The 18,540-nt window shown below is 45.4% G+C and overlaps 1 protein-coding gene across 1 annotated transcript in view; it reads left to right on the forward strand.

Annotated features, from left to right (window-relative positions):
• The window catches only part of TBX5 (T-box transcription factor 5), a 49,503-nt gene extending 39,432 nt beyond the window's left edge, over positions 1 to 10,071 (forward strand). The window contains exon 8 of the mRNA XM_070475326.1: positions 7,887 to 10,071. Coding sequence (XP_070331427.1) covers positions 7,887 to 8,464 — 578 coding nt within the window. The 3' untranslated portion in view covers positions 8,465 to 10,071. The remainder of the gene's footprint in view (positions 1 to 7,886) is intronic.
• The last annotated feature ends 8,469 nt before the right edge of the window (positions 10,072 to 18,540 follow it).

The raw sequence follows: 18,540 nt of genomic DNA on the forward strand, positions 1-18,540 counted from the left end.
CACCACCCTTCCTGTCTTCATGACCTTTACCTATGAGCTGCAGTCTCCAAATTTCATCATCCACTAGAGATTCTACTCTTGGGATTGGGTCCTGTTCGTTGCTGAAGAGCTCACAGGTTTGGATTAAAGAGTTCTTTCGATTAAATTGATGCCAGACCAAGAAGAAGAGGGGGTAGTTACAAAGAATCAGCGTGCTGTTTTAGGTTCGATATTGATAGCAGCATCCTTGGAAATGCACTCCTGGAGGATACAGGAGGAAGGCTTTGAATGCAAGGCTGATGAACCCCTTTGGGTGATGGGAGTGGTCGTCCTGCACATGGTACTTTGCTGAGATCCTCGCATGAACTTGGGTTTGACTTGAGGTGGCCCCTGGGGAAGCTGGAGTCAGTGGCTGGTCCACTGCAGTCTCTCCCAGCAGCTGATACTCCCCAGCAGCGTGATGGTGGGTAACTTGCTTCAGCTTTCTGAGCCTCAGCCAGCTTTTCTGCAGAATGGGGAGGACAATGGTGCTTTTGCTGCAGGGTTGTTATGAGATGAAATGAGATCATCCCTGTGAACCCGGGATTGTGAGATAGGTACGGGCGTGTGAGAGCCTGGTACCTATAAGTCCCCTACTGAAAGTGAGCTCACTGCTGTCCTGACTTTGGGAAATGCACACCACTGCAAGCAGTGCAGACATTAATGTGACTCGTTATTGACTTGTTTGATGGCAGTGGCGATCGAATGCTATGAAGGAGATGCACAAAGTGCTAACAGAAAGCAAAGTGGGGGACTTCCCTGGTGGCCCAGCGGTTGAGAATCCACACTTCCAATGCAGGGGACGTGAGTTCAATACCTGGTTGGGAAACTGAGATCCTGTGTGCCACGAGGCAGCTGAGTCTGGGCACCATGCTATAACTAAGATCAGACACAGCCAAATAAATAAATGTTTTTTGAAAGTTATTAAAAATAAAAACAACAAAGTGGGTAATTGGATCTAGAGTAGGGCATCAGGGAAGAATTTCAGTTGAGGTCTGTGGAGAGTGGGTGTCAGATATGAGACTGGGGAGTCAAGTGGGTGTCTAGGCATAGAGAAGAGCATGTGTGCAGACCCTCGAAAAATGGGGAGCCCCCTCTTACTGGGACAGTGGACATAAGACCAGCATGGTTTGCGCACAGAGCAGGGAAGAGTGATGGAAGAGAAGGCTGCTGAGGAAGGCAGGGACCAGCACAACACCAGCCCTTGTGAGCCACTTTGAAGGGTTTGGATTTTATCTTAACACTGACGGGTGGCCTTTGCAGGAGTTTGAACCCATGAGGGATGTGATTCTGGCTTTGTTTTGAGGCAGTCCCTTTGCTGGGATCGAATTGATGCCAGGGATGGTTCATAGGCTATTGTAGGCTCCAAGGTGTGTGAGATGGTGATGGCTCAGACCAAGGAGTGTGGAGAAGAGCTGGAGATGTTGGAGGAGTCAAGACGTCATGACTGGTTGCAGATAACAAGGTGAAGGATTGCCCCCTCTTTGACAGATGTGGACCCTGAGGCTCAGAGAGATGGAGTAACTGGTACAGAGTCACCCAGTGAGTAGGCAGCTCCACCCCCTGATTCATTCTGAGGTCTGTGCACTTGGGGTGCAAGGCTCATTTTAGCTTTGCAGAAACCTCTGCCCCTCTTGCCTCCCTCCACCTCCAAAAGACAGCTCCCGGGGACAGAGAACATTCCAGCCAAGCTCCATCTGTCCTGCCTGCCTGCCTTGGAGACGACAAAAAGCAATTCATCATCAGCCTCCATTGTAAAGCGATAAGGAATCAGCCGAGGTTTCCTTCCAGTTTGGGACTCCCGTTAAGTGATAACTCCATGGGTGGCTTGTCCCCCACCCCGGCCCCTGCCTGCCCCACTATCTGACTTCCCCTCATTGTCTGTCTCCTTTCCAACCGGCCCAGGAGGCAGCCCCAGAGAAATGTCAAAGGACCAGGCTGGCCAGGGGGCCCCTTGTGTTTGGACCCAGCTGTCTCCAAACTATCTCTCCTGATGGGAGGGGCTAAAAAGCTGGGAAAGTGTTTTATCAACGCCACTCCATCACATCCAGTCCACCCGGGCCTGGGAGACCACTTGTCTGTCTTTCTCTCTCCTTCCCACCCTGACAGCCCTCCCCAACCACTGGAAACCAGAGGCGACCCAAATAAAGGTTTTAGCAAAGCCAGTTACTGCACTGGATACTGCACTGGATACAAAGGGGAGAGGAACTGGGTACCGTCAAGGGCTTTGCATTTCCTCAGCCTCCTTGGTTTTTAGAGCAATCCCACACCCTTTCCTTCACTGGAGTCTCCCTGTAGTCTTTGAGTCACAGGAGATGCCTTCCACCCCCTTGGCAAATAGGAGGCAAATAGAGGCATAAGAGCTTGGGGTAGATTCCCAAGGTTCTGTGGCTGGTGAGTGGCCGATCCAGGCTGCAGTCATCAAGTAAATATTAACGGCACACTTACTTTGTACTGGGCACTGTGCTGTATGCTGAAGATAAGGGGAGAGAGATGGCAAAGGTCTCTATTCCCAGGAAGCTTGTATTCTCACTGGGGGAGACTGATAGCAAGCAAGTCAGTACATCCCATGGTTTTGGATAGTGGCTCACTGAGATTTGAACTGGAGTCTTTTGATTCCCAATCTTCCCACAGTACCATCCAAGTTCTTTTTACTTTAAGGTTAAGAGCTAACAACATGGGGACAAACACATACACACCAGTCCACCCATTCATCCAACCATCTATCCATCTGTCTGTCCATCCATCCATCTATTCCTCCACCCACCCATCCATTCATCCATCTGTCCTTCCATATATCTATCTGTCCATCCATTCATCCACCCATCCATCTATTCATCCATCCACCCATCCATCTGTTTATCCACCCACCCATCCATTCATCCATCTGTCCTTCTATGTATCTGTCCATCCATCTATCCATTCGTCTGTCCACCCATCCATCAACCCATCCATCTATTCATCCATCCACCCATCTATTTATCCATCTGTCCTTGCATCTATCTATCTGTCCATCAATCCATCCACCCATCCATCCAAAGATCAAGGTTACAACCTTTTCATAGTCTCGGAACACAGTGGGTTTCCTGAAGGCTGAAGGGCTGGGGCCATCTATCAGAAAGAGCACTGTTCAGAGGCATAAGGCCTGAATTAGAGTTCTACTTCTGACTTGGAAAAGGTCACTCAGTTAAGGAGTGGCATTTTATCTCTCTGCCTCCAGTGTCTTTATCTGTGAAGACTCCCCCACAATCTTTCATCTGAATGAACTCCATCAGCAAGGGAAGTGACCCGTTTGGCAGTGATGATAATGTTTGCTCAATGGGATCAGAGATTTGAAATTAGTTCTGTGAGTTTCCTAGCTCTGGAGTTCACCCAAGTACCTTCCAGTATTGGACGACCTTCACAGAGCCATCTATCCAGTCTTCCAAGAGGGGAAAGAGAGTAGAATTGTATTACTTGGGCAGATAAGATTTGAATACTTAGCTTAAGTACAAGGAAAATAGAAACTAGACTGCTCTATTATTATCTCAATTCCTTCACATAAAATTTATGTATCATCCCCATGTATAATGGGTTTCCTCGACCACTCAGTGGTAAAGAATCTGCCTTTGATGCAGGAGCCACCGGAGACTCAGGTTTGATCCCTGGGTTGGGAAGATCCCCTAGAGAAGGGAATAGCAACCCACTCCAGTATTCTTGCCTGGAGAATCCCATGGACAGAGGAGCCTGGTGGGCTACAGTCCATGAGGTCTTAAAGAGTTGGACACGACTGAAGTGACTTAGAACATTAGCAGCCCATGTATAATACAAACAAGAATTGAGATTGGAATGGTATAGGGGTTTGCCCAAGGTCATGTAGACAGTGAGTCAAGAGACGTAACTCAGTGCCCTAAAATCTGTATCCTGGATTCATCATTAAAGCCATTTTATCCAGAATCAACAACATCCGGAAACACGCCAGGCACTAGGGTTTTTCACAGTGTGGTGTGGTGATTGGTGGTCAGAATCAGGAAGAGCTTTACTGTTATCCAAGGGACTCAGCTGGGTTTCAGACATTTGAAGTATAATTGACCACCCGTATGCAGCTTTCTAAAATCGAGCCGTGGACTCATCTCATCAAGGACTTGACCTTTGACTGCAGCCCATTCCCCCAACTGTGGAAGATAAGCAGGACTCGGCTGGGACAGATGTGTTTGCTGTTGATCAGTTATCAGGCTCCCAATAAAAAGATAGAAACCAAACCATCACGAAAATAAACACAGAGATTAAATCCGAAGCATTTATCATGACCAGCATGAAGTTTTGATCCTGGCTTTGGAATTTCTTTACAGTGTGATGAGGACCAAGAGAAGCTGGAGATGCTTAAGTCCTGTTTGCATCAATAACCCAGCATCGAGGTTTTCTTAGGACTCTGCATCAGATCTTTGGAGTATTAAACCTTGGAATGTGTAATTTTACGATTTTCCAAAATGTGGCTCTGGCCTTTTTCATATTATCCTTTTTTTTTTTACTTGTAACCAATCTGGAAGGGGATCATAAACTTGGGACTGGTTAGTTTGCCTTTTTTTTTTTCTCTTGCCAAGGGTACCCTGCAGCTGTACTTTCTATTATTGAAAAGGGGAACGCCCTGGTTAAATGGAAAACCCAAAGGTTATGATTCCAGCAACAATGGAAACATTCAGATTTATGGATCTGAGGGGTGGAGGGAAGGAAGAATGGAGGGAAGGAATCGAAGGAGGAGGTGGCCAGGACAAAAAAATAAATAAGTGGAGTGTAGCAGTGTCCTTAAGATGCCCCCAAAATGTTAGGTTGAAAAGTGAAAAATATGGACCCTTGCTCATCTGGATGTCTTCAAACATCTGGATTGTTGGCATCATGTAGCTAGAACACCTGGAAGAATGATGATTGCATTTTTCAATTTTTGGGGACCAATGTTTAAGTATCCTATGGGTCCCAGATGTGTCCCAGAAAAAATTTAGCTGAAAATAAGTGCTTGCTATTAGATGGGTGCAACATAGATGTGAAGATACATGTTTAGGGGGAGATTTTGGACATATGTGGGGTATCATCTGGAGAATGATGAGAGTGGAGGTGTTGGGTGGAACCCACATCCAAGCTACCCTACTTGGCATGGACTGTTGGTTTATAGTCCAGTGCTAAGCCGTAGGACTTACTGTGAGGAGAAGACGGACTTGAACCTTTACCTCTAAGGACTGCCTGCTCATCACAGTGTCAGCCTCTTGCTCTCACAGGTCCTGCCCTCATTCCCCTGCCCCTGGACAGGGGAGGATGGAGAAGGGCCAAGGATGTGCTCTGAGCAGGACCATAGCAGTTGACCAGCACCCGGTAGGGGCTTGATCGGGGCTCAGTCAGTATTTGTTAGGTGGCTGAGTGAGTGGCATTGGCTAGTAGAAATCCAGAGAGCTGGAGGCAAGGTGAATTAGTCATGTCTTTGATCCCAGCCTCCACTCTTTCCCAGCTGTAATAGCCTTGAGCAGGTCACTCCTCTGAGCTTCAGTTTCTGCCTCTAAGAGATGAAATGAGAACAGCCGCCTTGAGGAATGATTGTGAGATTAGAGTTAGGTCACTTAGTAGGTGCTCAATAAATTCTAGCTCTTATTTCCTTCCTTATTTGGTCCTGTGTCCTGCTATCAACCATCACTGTGGTCACAGATGTGGGAGTGTCCCAGGGTTTCATTTTTCTTCACACCCCAAACATGGCATAGTTCCTTTTTTTATATAGACTTTGTTTTTTTTTTTTAAAAGAGACCAGTATGTCCTTTTATTATAAAGAAGTTTAGGTATGAAAGATAGAGTGGTTTACCCACACCATACCACCATTTGACAGCACAGCTGGGAAAAGACTCTGTTTTCTAAGTCTAGTTCTCAATTATTATCAGCATATTTCTTAGTGTTGTTCATTAGAAAGAGATCGGAAGTGAGGAAAGAAAAATCTCCAGCTTGGGGAGTAAAATCCCAGCCAAGGAATGAATCCGTGTGAGGTTTACGCCTGGGTAGAAACTCCCTAGGACTGCTTCCCCTGAAGGAAACACCTGGAGGTGTGTTATTATGGATGAGGTCTGCCGGGACACAGGTGGTGTTACCCTGGCAACACGAGCTGCCCTGGGTGATGGATGCAGGAGATTTCCATGCTTGATATTATTACGCCTGAGCTGCCCAGTGAGGTAAGTATTGCTGACTCTGATTCAAAGGTGATAAAAAGGAATTCAGAGATGGCAGATACCTTGCTAGTGTCCCACCGATACTAAGTAAAAGGGCCAGAGTCAGGCATGTCTAGGTTTCTTAACTGAGGTCTGCATCTTAGGGGGTCTTTGAGCCCCTTGAAGTTGTCTGCATCGCTTTTGTCTATACCTACAGTTCTCAAAATGTTGTGTTTCAGTGTTTTTTCCTAGGAGAGAGCCCCGCACTTTTGTTAGAACCCAAAGGGGTCAGTGACCCCAAAGTGGTTAAGGAAGACCCTCTTTCAGCACAGAACTCTCTCTCCATTGCTCTGTATTAGGGATTAATTAGTGCCCACAGGATGGAAGTGACTTGCTCAGTGAGGAAATGGTGACATAGTAGTTGGTACCAACTCCACAGCTCCTCACTGGGTCCTTGTTCACACGAAGTGTCAGGAAGGGATTTGGAGATTCATTTCAGTTTCCATCCATGTATCCGTCTGTCCACACACTGTTCCATCCGTTGCAGAAGTATTTGCTGCATGTCTTACAGTCTCGCATGGATTGAAGAGCAGGGATTTTATCACGCGATTCCTCAGATTCTAATCCCAGCTGCACTGTTTATCAGCCACAGAGGACCACGGGCAAGTTTCTTTTGTCGTTGTCGTCATTGAGTTGCTCAGTCATGTCTGACTCTTTGCGACTCCGTGGACTGCAGCACGCCAGGTTCCCCTGTCCTTTGCTATCTACCGGAGTTTGCGCAGGTTCATGTGCATTGAGTCGGTGATGCCGTCCGACCATCTCATCTCCTGTCGTCCCCTTCTCCTTCTAGTTACTTTATGACGTCATGTTAGTTTCTACCGTGCAGCGGGATGAATCGGCGGTACAGACACACATACCCCTCCTTGCTGGGCTTCCCGTACAGGTCACGTGGTGTAGCAGGCAGGATTCTTGGCCTCTGTGTGTCTCCTTCGTCTTATCTGTAAGTTGAGGATACTAAGAGAACCCACCTCGTGAGGTTGTTGAGATTAAATGGGTGACCTCATGAAGAGTACTCAGAACAGTGACAGGCAGTAAGCACTGTATGTGTTTTTATTGTTATGGTTGATGCTGTTGTTATTGTTGTTACCAGGTATACGTCCCAGGCTCTGGGAAGATAGTGATGGGTATTCCAGACCATGTGTTGCCTTCATAAAATTTACATGGTGGGGAGGAGGGAAGAATATAATAATAATTGTCATTTATTGAGCATTTCCTTGTACCAAGCTCTGGACTAAGTACTTAACCCATATTTTCCCATTTCATTTAGCGCTTCCCTTTCTAGAAAGTGCCATTATGACTCTTTCCATTTTACAGGTGAAGAAGCTGAGCTCAATTTCCCCACCTTCTAGAATTTATACAAAGCATCTTCTCTAACAATTGCATTAATGTTCTACTGAGGGAATACACTAAAATTGATTTTTTAAAAAAGAAACTGGGCTCTGAAAGGTCAAACTGTTTGCTTAGGGCTCTGTGGCCCAAAGTCTTCGCTGTGACAGGCCACCCCCTTTATGATTGGAACGGAGGTTGGAGCTAACCATCTTTCAGACTTAATCCTTCCATCCTGGGGCCAAATGGCTATCTCAGCCTTGAGCTGTGGGATGGCTGGTCCCTGGCCTCATGGGTGTCTGTCCTCCTGTCTTCCCGCAGATGAAGAATGTTCCAGCACAGACCATCCCTATAAGAAGCCCTACATGGAGACATCACCTAGCGAGGAGGACCCCTTCTACCGCTCCGGCTACCCCCAGCAGCAGGGCCTGGGTGCCTCCTACCGGACAGAGTCAGCCCAGCGGCAGGCCTGCATGTACGCCAGCTCCGCGCCCCCCAGCGAGCCCGTGCCCAGCCTGGAGGACATTAGCTGCAACGCCTGGCCCAGCATGTCCTCGTATAGCAGCTGCACGGTCACCACCGTTCAACCCATGGACAGGCTGCCCTATCAGCACTTCTCCGCCCACTTCACCTCGGGGCCCCTGGTCCCCCGGCTGGCCGGCATGGCCAACCACGGCTCCCCGCAGCTTGGAGAGGGAATGTTCCAACACCAGACCTCCGTGGCCCACCAGCCTGTGGTCAGGCAGTGCGGGCCTCAGACTGGCCTCCAGTCCCCGGGCAGCCTCCAGGCGTCGGAGTTTCTGTACGCTCACGGTGTACCAAGGACCCTGTCCCCGCATCAGTATCACTCGGCCGTGCACGGAGTCGGCATGGTTCCAGAGTGGAATGACAACAGCTAAGGCCAGGCCTGCTCCTTTGCTGCCGTTTTCCAGAGGGAGGGGAGAGAGAGACGGCCACAGGGAGAACCCCACGGACGGAATGTCTCATTTCACCGCGCGTTCACGCCTGCACTTGAGAACTGCCCCTGCCCCCACACCCCCCCCTCGACACTGATGTAATCAGTCGCTTGAAACCACAATTCAAAAAATGTGACTTTGTTTTGTCTCAAGACTAAAAAACGACAAGAAGAGATGAGTCCCCGCCCCGCCCCCCTGCACTCCTCCACAACCACCGCCTTCCTCAACCGGCCACAATCACACCACCTCCAGGACGCCCTCCCTGATTTCTTCTTTTGGTCTCCAGAAAGTCCTGCCTCCTGGAGTGTTTGATCCTCATGCGTAGTTGGAGTCCTTCCCTGTCTTGGTGTTAATGTTGACGTTGTTATATAATAAATAATAATATATTTTTTCTTTCAATTTTCTTAATGGGACCCAGTCCCTTATTCTGGGGGAGGTCTGAGACAAGTATGTTTCAAGATATGTACTTGTAGGGTTTCCCTCAAATACTCCTCCAACCCCCCAAACCTAAATTGGCCACCCTCCCTCTTGACTTAAGAAATTACCTACCTCTGCCAGGGATGTTTCTGTCAAGCTTCCCTGCCTCCCAGCTTCTCTCCAATCTTGGCCTCCCTTCCCCATCCTCATGGAGCCCAGGTTCGCCTCCTGCCCACCAGTGGGGTCAGGATAACACCGGACTCCATCTGGCGTCCTATCTCACTCGGCCCTCCCGTCTCCCCGGCTCCGTGTCCTTCCCGACCACTGAAACGTGGCCTATACCTTCCCAACCGGAAATCTCGCTTTGAAAAACTTAAAAAGCCCCGGTTTACATGCGGGCAGAACTGTGATAAGCAAGGCGCAAGCTCTGTGCTGACAAGCGTTGTGAAAAAGCCAAAATAAATATTCGTCCTGATAACCAAAAAAAAAAAAAAAAAAAAAAGCCAGCCCCCAGCTTCCAAACCTCCATCACCGCCGCCGATGACCCAAACTGGATGCAAAACCAACACCACCATCCCTAAAGAAGCAGCCAGACTTACTCACCGAGGAGCATTCTCCAAAGGCATCATACCAGCACCAAATGCAGACCCCAAACTGTGGTTATTGAAAGCAGAAAATGGTTATTAAAAAAAAGTGTGTAAGTAAAACATTATTGCAGGGTTCTTCAGATGTAATATTTTACTGGTACTATTTATTTATAAAGAGGAGTTCTAATTAAGTAATAACCTGAAATGGAATCCAGCATGGGAGCTGGCCAAAAGCTTTTAATTTTATTGATACTCAAAACGAAGTTTGCATTTTTTCTTCCCTTTCAAATGTGCTTTGCTTTCATGATTAAAAAAAGTTATTATTTTTTTTTAAACTGACCCTAATAAAGAGAACAGGGTAATATGTGAGACTGCGTATGTTCAAGTACGTAAGAGTGTGTGAGTCTGTTTGTCATGTGAGTGTCTTTCTGCGATTATGTCTTTTTATGTTGCTAAGGGCGGGGTGGGGTGAGAATTAAGTACTTGTTTCGTATATTTGTGTGCCAGTTAATGCCTAATAAATACCATGTGCTTTAAAAAGTACAAGGGACTTGAACACCCATTTTTTCCCCCCTGTGTTCTTTCAATGGACTGAATTGAGAGGAAATTCAGTGGAGGAAATAGAAGGAGAAGTTGTCTGGCAGGTGAATTTTTCGCCCCATCTGCTTTCTCCAGCTGTTCTCAGGGGTGTTTGGAATCCTGTATTCAAGCGTGATGGAGCTAAGTGTGTTTATCCACTGACTTAGACTTCTGGAATGGAGATATTTGTTTTAATTGAATTTGAGTCAGCACTGGAAAAGAAAAATCAGGAATCCCAACTAACCAAAAAAAAAAAAAAGATATTTACCATACCTAATACTTAATACTTGATTTTCTGAAAGATTTCTTTGAGTTAATTTACTGCAGTGAATTGTTTTGGAGGTCCCCAATACAGGTAAGTTTCTGTGGATATTTACTCAAAGCCCACAAATTTAGGATGTACGAGTTTGTCCTGACACTTATAGGGCAAAACAGAGCAGCAAACCAGTAACGAGATTAGTGCCGCCATTTTTTTTTTCTATTTTTATAATTTTGGTGCACATACCTTTTAAATGATCTAGAACCATCAAATATGTCACATTGCCTTAAAACAGGAGCAACTGGCTTGTTGATTCCAAATTATTCATTTAATCGAGTCTCCCTGGACCTTTCCTAGCAGAGAACTCCCAAGAAGTGTGAATTAATTATACAGAGATGACAATTCAGCTTCTTTCAAGTATGATGGAGAAACTAGGTCAATGGCCTTCCTGTCCCCACAGAGAATGAATGAGTTAAGTTTCACTGGAAAAGTTCTGACTGTACTCTAAGTAGATATTTACTCTCATGAGTTAATAAAGGGGGCTTGAAAAACTTACCTTCCCAACTAATTAACCACCTACACAAGATAAGCAGTCTTAGTCCTTCTCAAGGGCATCACAAGAATACTGAGTAAACGCTCCTATGTCCAGCACCCAAACAGTCACTTCTTTGGAGAATCATTAAAAATATGTCCAAGCTTCATAAATCAAAAAAGGGACACTGTCCTTCCATAACAGAAGCCACCTGACTTCTTTGGGTTCCAAACAGTGGTAATAAAGGATCTTTATACTAAATTGGTAGGTTTAAGGATGTCATATCCAAAGATTCATGTAGTCTTATCATTGTTTAGATGTCAAAAGACACAACACTGGGGACGTCCCTTGTGGTCCAGGGGTTAAGACTTTGCCTTCCAAGGCAGGGGATGTGGGTTTGATTCTTCGTAGAGGCACTAAGATCCCACATACCTCATGGCCAAAAAACCAAAGCATAAAGCAGAAGCAGTACTGTAACAAATTCAATAAAGACTTTTTAAATGGTCCACATCAAGAAAAATCTTTAAAAATTAAAAAATACACAACACAAATTATTATGTTTCTGTAATATCTTTATTGGATGCTTGCTCTGGACTGGATCAGGGATAAGTACTGAGGACATGGTGATGAACAAGGTGATAGAGGTTGTGTCATCCTGGAGTTTATGGTTTACTGAGAGAAACAGCCCTTAGGTAATTGTCTTCTTAATTAGTAATTGCAAAAGCAGGGAAAACTGTGAAAGCAGTGTGCATAATATCATAAAGAAATAAAACATGGAGTCCTAACCTGGTTTTTGAGCCTTGAATGATGAGTTGAATTAGCCAAGTGAAAAGTTGGGAAGGAAACCCTTCAGGCAGTGGGAACAGCTTGTGTAAAGGTCCTGAGGCAGAAATGGGGATAGAGGAATGAGCTACAGGTCCATGAATGGATAGTAATCACTGAGTCTACATTTATTCATTTGTTCAACAAGCATGTGTTGGAGTCCCAGCCTGTGTGATAGATACTCTGTTGAGGACCTACTGATGGTGTTAAGGTCTTTTCCAGTTTCTCACCACAGCTGCAGAGGACAGACAGGTTTCATGAGCTGGTGGGCCTCTCTGTACTTGGGAGAGGAACATTACAGCATCCTTCTGGCTTCCTTGTCTGACACGAGCGCTCAAGTGTGGGACAAAATTATGAGGCAGAGGAGCATCAGAGGCATCAGAGACCATTAGCATGACCACTAGTATGAGCCCGGAGAGGTTGGGAACACGCACAACAACACACAGCTGGTGTGTGTGGCAGAGCTCAGCATGGAACCTAAGTCTGTCCAAGCCTTGGCTTCCTTGGTCACGAAAAGGACTTCTTTTACCTGCTTCAAAGGACCGTTGTGAGGTTTGAGATAATTATCTCTGGACATGTCCATTAAGTCCCTATCTCAGTACATGCTTAATAAAGACTTTGATGCGTGAAATGCAGGTTACATGTAACTTTTTATTCATTGACTTAGCAAATGCATATTTTAATTATAACAATACAGGAAATTCCCTGATGGTCCAGCAGTTAGGACATGGAGCTTTCACTGCTGAGGGGCTGTGTTCAACCCCTGGTCAAGGAACTAAGATCCCACAAATCACCTGCCATGGCCAAATAATAATAAAAATGTTGCTAATGAGGAAATAAGAAATTTCATAAATTCCTGGCTGGAATGAAGATAGATAAACCATTTGGGAGGAGAGTTTAGCAAAATAGATCAAAAGCCTTAAAAATGTGCTAATCATTTAACTGGACAACTCTGCTTTAAGGAATTGGTCCTGAGGTCATAATCTGGGGTGTGCTCAAATATTTGTTTTCTGGGATGTTCATTATGATTTTTTTAATCATACAAAACTGGAGACAACTGGAGTTGGGGTAAATAAATTAATGTCCGAGCAGACAGTGCAATACCAGTTTGCCATTAAGAAATACATCTATGAAGACAATTTGAAGAAGATGCTCAAGATCCATTGTGAGTGAAAGAGTGGTTCACAAGTAGCATGCCTACCAACATCTCAATTTTATTAAATACATCTGCATTCATTCATGCTCAGAGGAGAAAAACCAGGACATAAAATGCAATAACAGTGGTGAGAATCGTGGGTGTTTAAAGTTTCTCTGTGTATTTGGATATTTTCTATTTTTTGAGATGAAGATGAATTCTCTTTATAATTAGGAATAGAATTAGTGAAACAAAATCACATTTATTTTTTGGTCATTGACCAAATGGAATTTGTGAGGAAGGTGAGGCACCAGTGTCTGATTCAAAGGATAAAGAGATGGAGATTCTGCAAGGGGTGACAGTGGATAGTGGCAGAGCTGGGTGCCAGTCCAAGGCAGCTGCCTGCTGAGTGTGGAATGTTCTCCTTGGCAGAAACAAGGAGGCATCTGGATATTTCTCTGGCTCTGATTTTTGGGATTGATTTTTGGAGGCTTGGTGCTCTTATTGGCTCAAACTATTGTCCCGAGAGAAGAACTGTTCTCTTGCTAACAAATACATACAAACACATACACACACAGACACAAGCACACACATGTGTACACACATATACAGACAGACACAAGCACAAGTATACATGTACACACACATGCACACACAATATACACATATACAGAGACACAAGCACACGCACATAAGACAAAAACATATACACAAGCATACACATACATACACACATGTGCGCACACACATCCATATACACATAAGCACACAAACTAAACCACTAAAGAAGTCCCTTATCTACTTATTTTTAATTGAATTTGATTTACAATGTTGTGCTGGTTTCAGGTATATAGCAACGTGATTCAGTTTATGTATATTTATTCTTTCAGATTCTTTTCCAGGGAAGCCCCATTTCTAATCCTGAGGTTTAGGTCCTGGAAATATCAGATGTTCATACTCCACTGATCTTTAGAGAAGAGGAAACCAAGGTCTGGTATCTCCAGGGTGGAGGCAGTGACTTGCTCAAGGTCAAGAGGCTACTTAATGGAAGGGACGGGGCCAACACCCAGACAAATTGCATTTGTCTTAGATTCCTTGTGTGATGGGTATTTGGTATTTTGTGACCTCCCTGCATCCGTTCTTCCTTCTTTTGGAGATTGCACCTTGAATCTTTGGGAGCGTTTATATCATTTGCATTGTGTGTAGTCTTGGTGGGCACAGCAAATGGCTGGGTCAGTGCCCAGCCCTGCCTCCTGGGTCCATCCTCTGGGTCACTTGCAGACTGGGTGGATGGTCTAGCTTCCTGCATCTGAGTCTCTCTGCTTTTGACATCTTTCTCTAGCCTTAGGCACATTCTTGGCCAGGGAATCAGGTAATGAGGGACAAGAGGACTACCCTATAAATAGCTTAGCTTTCTGTCCCTTTGATGGGACCACTTTGAGTTTGTTTTACAGTCTCTCACGGGATCCCTCGGGGGACTGAGTCCCACCTGCTCATGGTGGTGACCTGCTTGCTGTTGTTTAGTTGCTCAGCCGTGTCTGACTCTGTGTGACCCCATCGACTGTGGCCCACCAGGCTCTTCTGTCCCTGGGATTTTCTAGGCAAGAATACTGGAGTGGGTTGCCATTTCCTTCTGCAGGTGATCTTCCCAACCCAGGAATTAAGTCCAGGTCCCCTCCATCTCTTGCAGTAGCAGGCAAATTCTTTACCACTCTACCACCCAGGAAGCTCGACCTGCTTGTTACCACATCCTTCACTGGTTTCTTGCCCTTCCTTATTTCGAGTCTCACTCCACTCACGTAGACCACTGCACCCAAATCCTTGTTTTAGGGTCTTCTTGGAGGGAACCTGCACTAGGAGAGAAATACTGTTAATCTAGAGCTTTCCTCTTCTTAGACAAGAGGTGGGGAGCACGGGACCCAAAAAAAAGCTTATTGCATCTCTTTCTTTCTCTTTTCGATAGAGAATCTTGAGTGGAGAAATAAACAGACCAAAACTACTAGTGCACATTCAGTTTAGTCCCTCACAAAACTCTTTTTAGTTCCTTCCACATACATCCCCCAGATTGTCCCTTTATTATAATTACAACTCTCCAGTCTTCCCTTCGGTTATGTGAATTCCTTTTCAAAGCTGCTACCCCCACTTACAAAGACTGAGCAGAGCATCGTCTCATAGCAGGTCATTCACATTGATAGTCTGGCCAAATGGGGCCAACTTGAAGTTGTGCAGTGCACAGCCTGCCCAACTGTTCATGGCGGCTCTGTACCACTGATATTTTCAACACTTTCTTTCTTTTTTTTTTAAGATTGTACCATAGTGGATAAAAACCTTGATATCGAAATAGCCTTCTGCTGTCAGGTAAGTGAATGTCTAAGCCATGAGAATGTGATAATTGAAACACAATTCAGGTATTCTTAAGGTTGAAGTTTGTCCCTAAAACAGGAGTCCAGAGGAGAAAAAACAAACAAACAAAAAACAGGTACCAGAAGGGAAACTGGGAGCAGAAGATTTGACTTTGCTTTTTTAATACCAATTGTATTCAGGGAGTCAGCCTCATTTCTGTTACTTTTATGCAATTGAAATAACTAGCCAAAAGCTTAGCTATTGCCAGTGGCACTTCCCAAATCTATTTGGTATCTGCCTTCTTCTCCTGGGGGGAAAAAATACATTCTCAGAAAAAGAAGGGGAGAGAGAGAAAGAGAGGCAGAGAGAGATATATAAAGGAACTTAAGAAAAGCTTTTACATTGCTCTAATTTCTGAAACATAAAAGCTATTCTTTTTGAGTAAATCCATTTTTTCCCCCTGTGGCATTAAGGATAGAGAAATTCCTAGGAAAATAATTTGTCAAGTCCCAACTGATCAAAGATATGTATGAAAAGACCTCACTTTTCTTTTTTGCTTCCCGAGGAAAAAACCAGCCCCCATCTCCGTTCAGAATGAATTGGCAATTCATTTACTGACTGTCAGATGAAGTAGCACGATCCCCATCACATCTTTAACTGGGACAGGACCAGAAGGAAGCAATTCTGTGCCCACCGAATGTACAAGCTGGGGGTATGTTAGTGATTAAGGGCTCCTGGCCTGGGGGAGGCAGGGAGATATGACTCAGATTCGAAAATGCACCATAAATCTCCCTCTTTTATTCAAAATGTGTGTTTTATAGTCGTTTCCTGGCCAATTGCTGCCTTGAATAAATATATAACATATCTGGACTGAGCTTTTAGGCCCAGAGCTGGGGTTTGTCTTGAGGGCCAAGTATTCTTGATATTTCCAAGAACTTAGCAAAGGGCAAATAACGAAAGCTCTCCTTTCTTCCTGACTCACCAGCCACATCCTACATGGAAAAATCAAAATAAGCGATCAAGGCTAAATGGGCAGAGAGGGGTAAAGCAACAGCTAGTCAGTTGAGCTAATTGCTTGTGTCCTTCAAACAGGCTTCCACTTTAACCTCTCCTCTGATACCCTCAACCAGATACACCCCAATGAAATTGCCAGCTCCGAGCCATGGATAGGGTTTTGTTTAATCAATGCAGACTAACTCAGATGTGTGGCCCAAAACTTTGGTTTGGTGGATTAAGACTTTATAAAAAGAGTTTTAGATTTCCATTTGTTTTTTAAACATCAGGCCATCTCCCCAGCCACCGACCCCTTCCAACTTTCATTGCATTATATTGAGGCTGTCACTTCCAGAGGTGGGAAAGAGAGGAGACTCATTTCACCCAATCTCTTTTTCCCTCTCCGTATCAACTTCAGTTAAGCTTCAGTTTAGGCTCCAGAGTGCTTCACAGCTCTGATTATCGAGGATTTGTTACATGCTAAGCACTCTGGTGGCTCAAAAGGTAAAGAACCTGCCTGCAATGTGGGAGACCCGGGTTTGATCCCTGAGTTGGGAAGATCCCCTGGAGAAGGGGATGGCCACCACTCCAGTATTCTTGCCTGAAGAATTCCAGGGCCCGAGAAGCCTGGGGTCTCAAAGAGTTGGACACAGCTGAGTGACTGTCACTTCCACTTTTTCCCAAGCATTTTATGTGATTATTACTATTAGGTTCCACACTTTCTATTGAGTACTTTTTGTTTTTGTTTTTTAATTTCTTTACATTTTGGCTGAATCGTGCATACAGCATTCAGAACCTTAGTTCCCTGATCAGGGATCGAATCTGCACCCCTCCTGCATTGGAAGCACCAAAGAATCTTAACCACTGGACCAGCAGGGAAGTCCCTACTCTTGAGTGTTTTAGAAATCAAAGCTAAATGGGAGATCTACAGAGTCAAAAGATTCCCAAAATGGACCTGGGAGGTGTGCAGGGATCATTCTAGTCCCCATTTTACAGGTGAGCAAATAGATTCAGAGGGTCTGTCACTCGCCCAAGTTTTCATAGCTGAAGTAGACAAACACTTCTACTTCCTCCATCCCCAATGTTGGACACTTATAGTGGACTCTCTGCAAAGCCAAAATAGCATAGTCCCCGCCCTCCAGTGGATCTCAGTCCAGTGTGACATTACATGTGTGTCCTGTGCCTGGATTCCTGAGGGTCAGCTCAGGGCCTGGCAAGAAGTGGGTGCTCAGAAACTTCCTGTCGAATCCCCCAGTTTGCGACAGGCTGGCTGATCTGACTTGGAGAGAATGTTAATCTTGATATATACACGGAAGTCAATGAATACTCTTTATTTCTCAGAGAAAGTTGCACTTAAGAACACCTGGGGGGACTTCCCAGGGGTCTAGGGGTTAAGACTCTACACTCCCAATACATGGGCTTGGGTTTGATCCCTCCCTTCTCAGGGAACTAGATGGGCTTCCCAGGTGGCACTCGTGGTAAAGAACCCGCCTACTAGTGCAGGAGACATAAAAGACAAGGGTTTGATCCCTCGGTCGGGAAGATGTCCTGGAGGAGGGCATGGGAACCCACTCCAGTATTCTTGTCTGGAGAATCCCATGGACAGAGGAGACTGGGGGGCTACAGACCACAGGGTCGCACAGAGACGGACGCGACTGAAGCCACTTAGCTGGCACACACACAGGGAACTAGATCCTGAATGCCACAACTAAGACCTCGTGCAGCCAAACAAATTTAAAAAAAAAAGACCATATTTTAAAAAAAGAACACTTGGTGACTTGGTGGTCAGAGGAGACATTTCAGGAAGGAGACAGCTGAATCCTGCAGAACCTTCGTGTCTCAGTCTTATCTCAGGATCTTGCTTGGAATGAGCTTCAAGGATAAAGAGTGGAGACATGTGGGGTGGGGTGACTCAGTGGGACCACCGAGTCAAGCTGCCCAGAAGGGAACCCCACCTCTGGCCCTTTTCCACAATGCCAAATCTGGTAAACATCTTCCATTTCCTGTGCTCTGGTTTCTCTACTTGTAAAATATTTTTAAAATATTTATTTGGCCGCACTGGGTCTTAGTTGCAGCACTCGAGATCTTTCATGGCTGTGCGGGGGGTCCAGTTACCCTATGGATTAGTGGGATCCTAGTCTCCCACTCAGGGATCAAACTAGTTCCCTCACTGCAAGGCAGACTCCCAACCACCAGACCAGCAGGGAAGTCCCTCTGCTTATGAAATGTTGATAAGAGAATTGTTTGTGAATAAAAGCAGTGAAGGCATAATGAAGGACCTATTTGCATGGCTCTCAGCATACAACGAATACTCAGAAACTGGCACTGGTGACAGACACTGTCTGTCTCCTG

Source organism: Odocoileus virginianus, chromosome 12, assembly GCF_023699985.2.
Source record: "Odocoileus virginianus isolate 20LAN1187 ecotype Illinois chromosome 12, Ovbor_1.2, whole genome shotgun sequence".
NCBI lineage: Eukaryota > Metazoa > Chordata > Mammalia > Artiodactyla > Cervidae > Odocoileus > Odocoileus virginianus.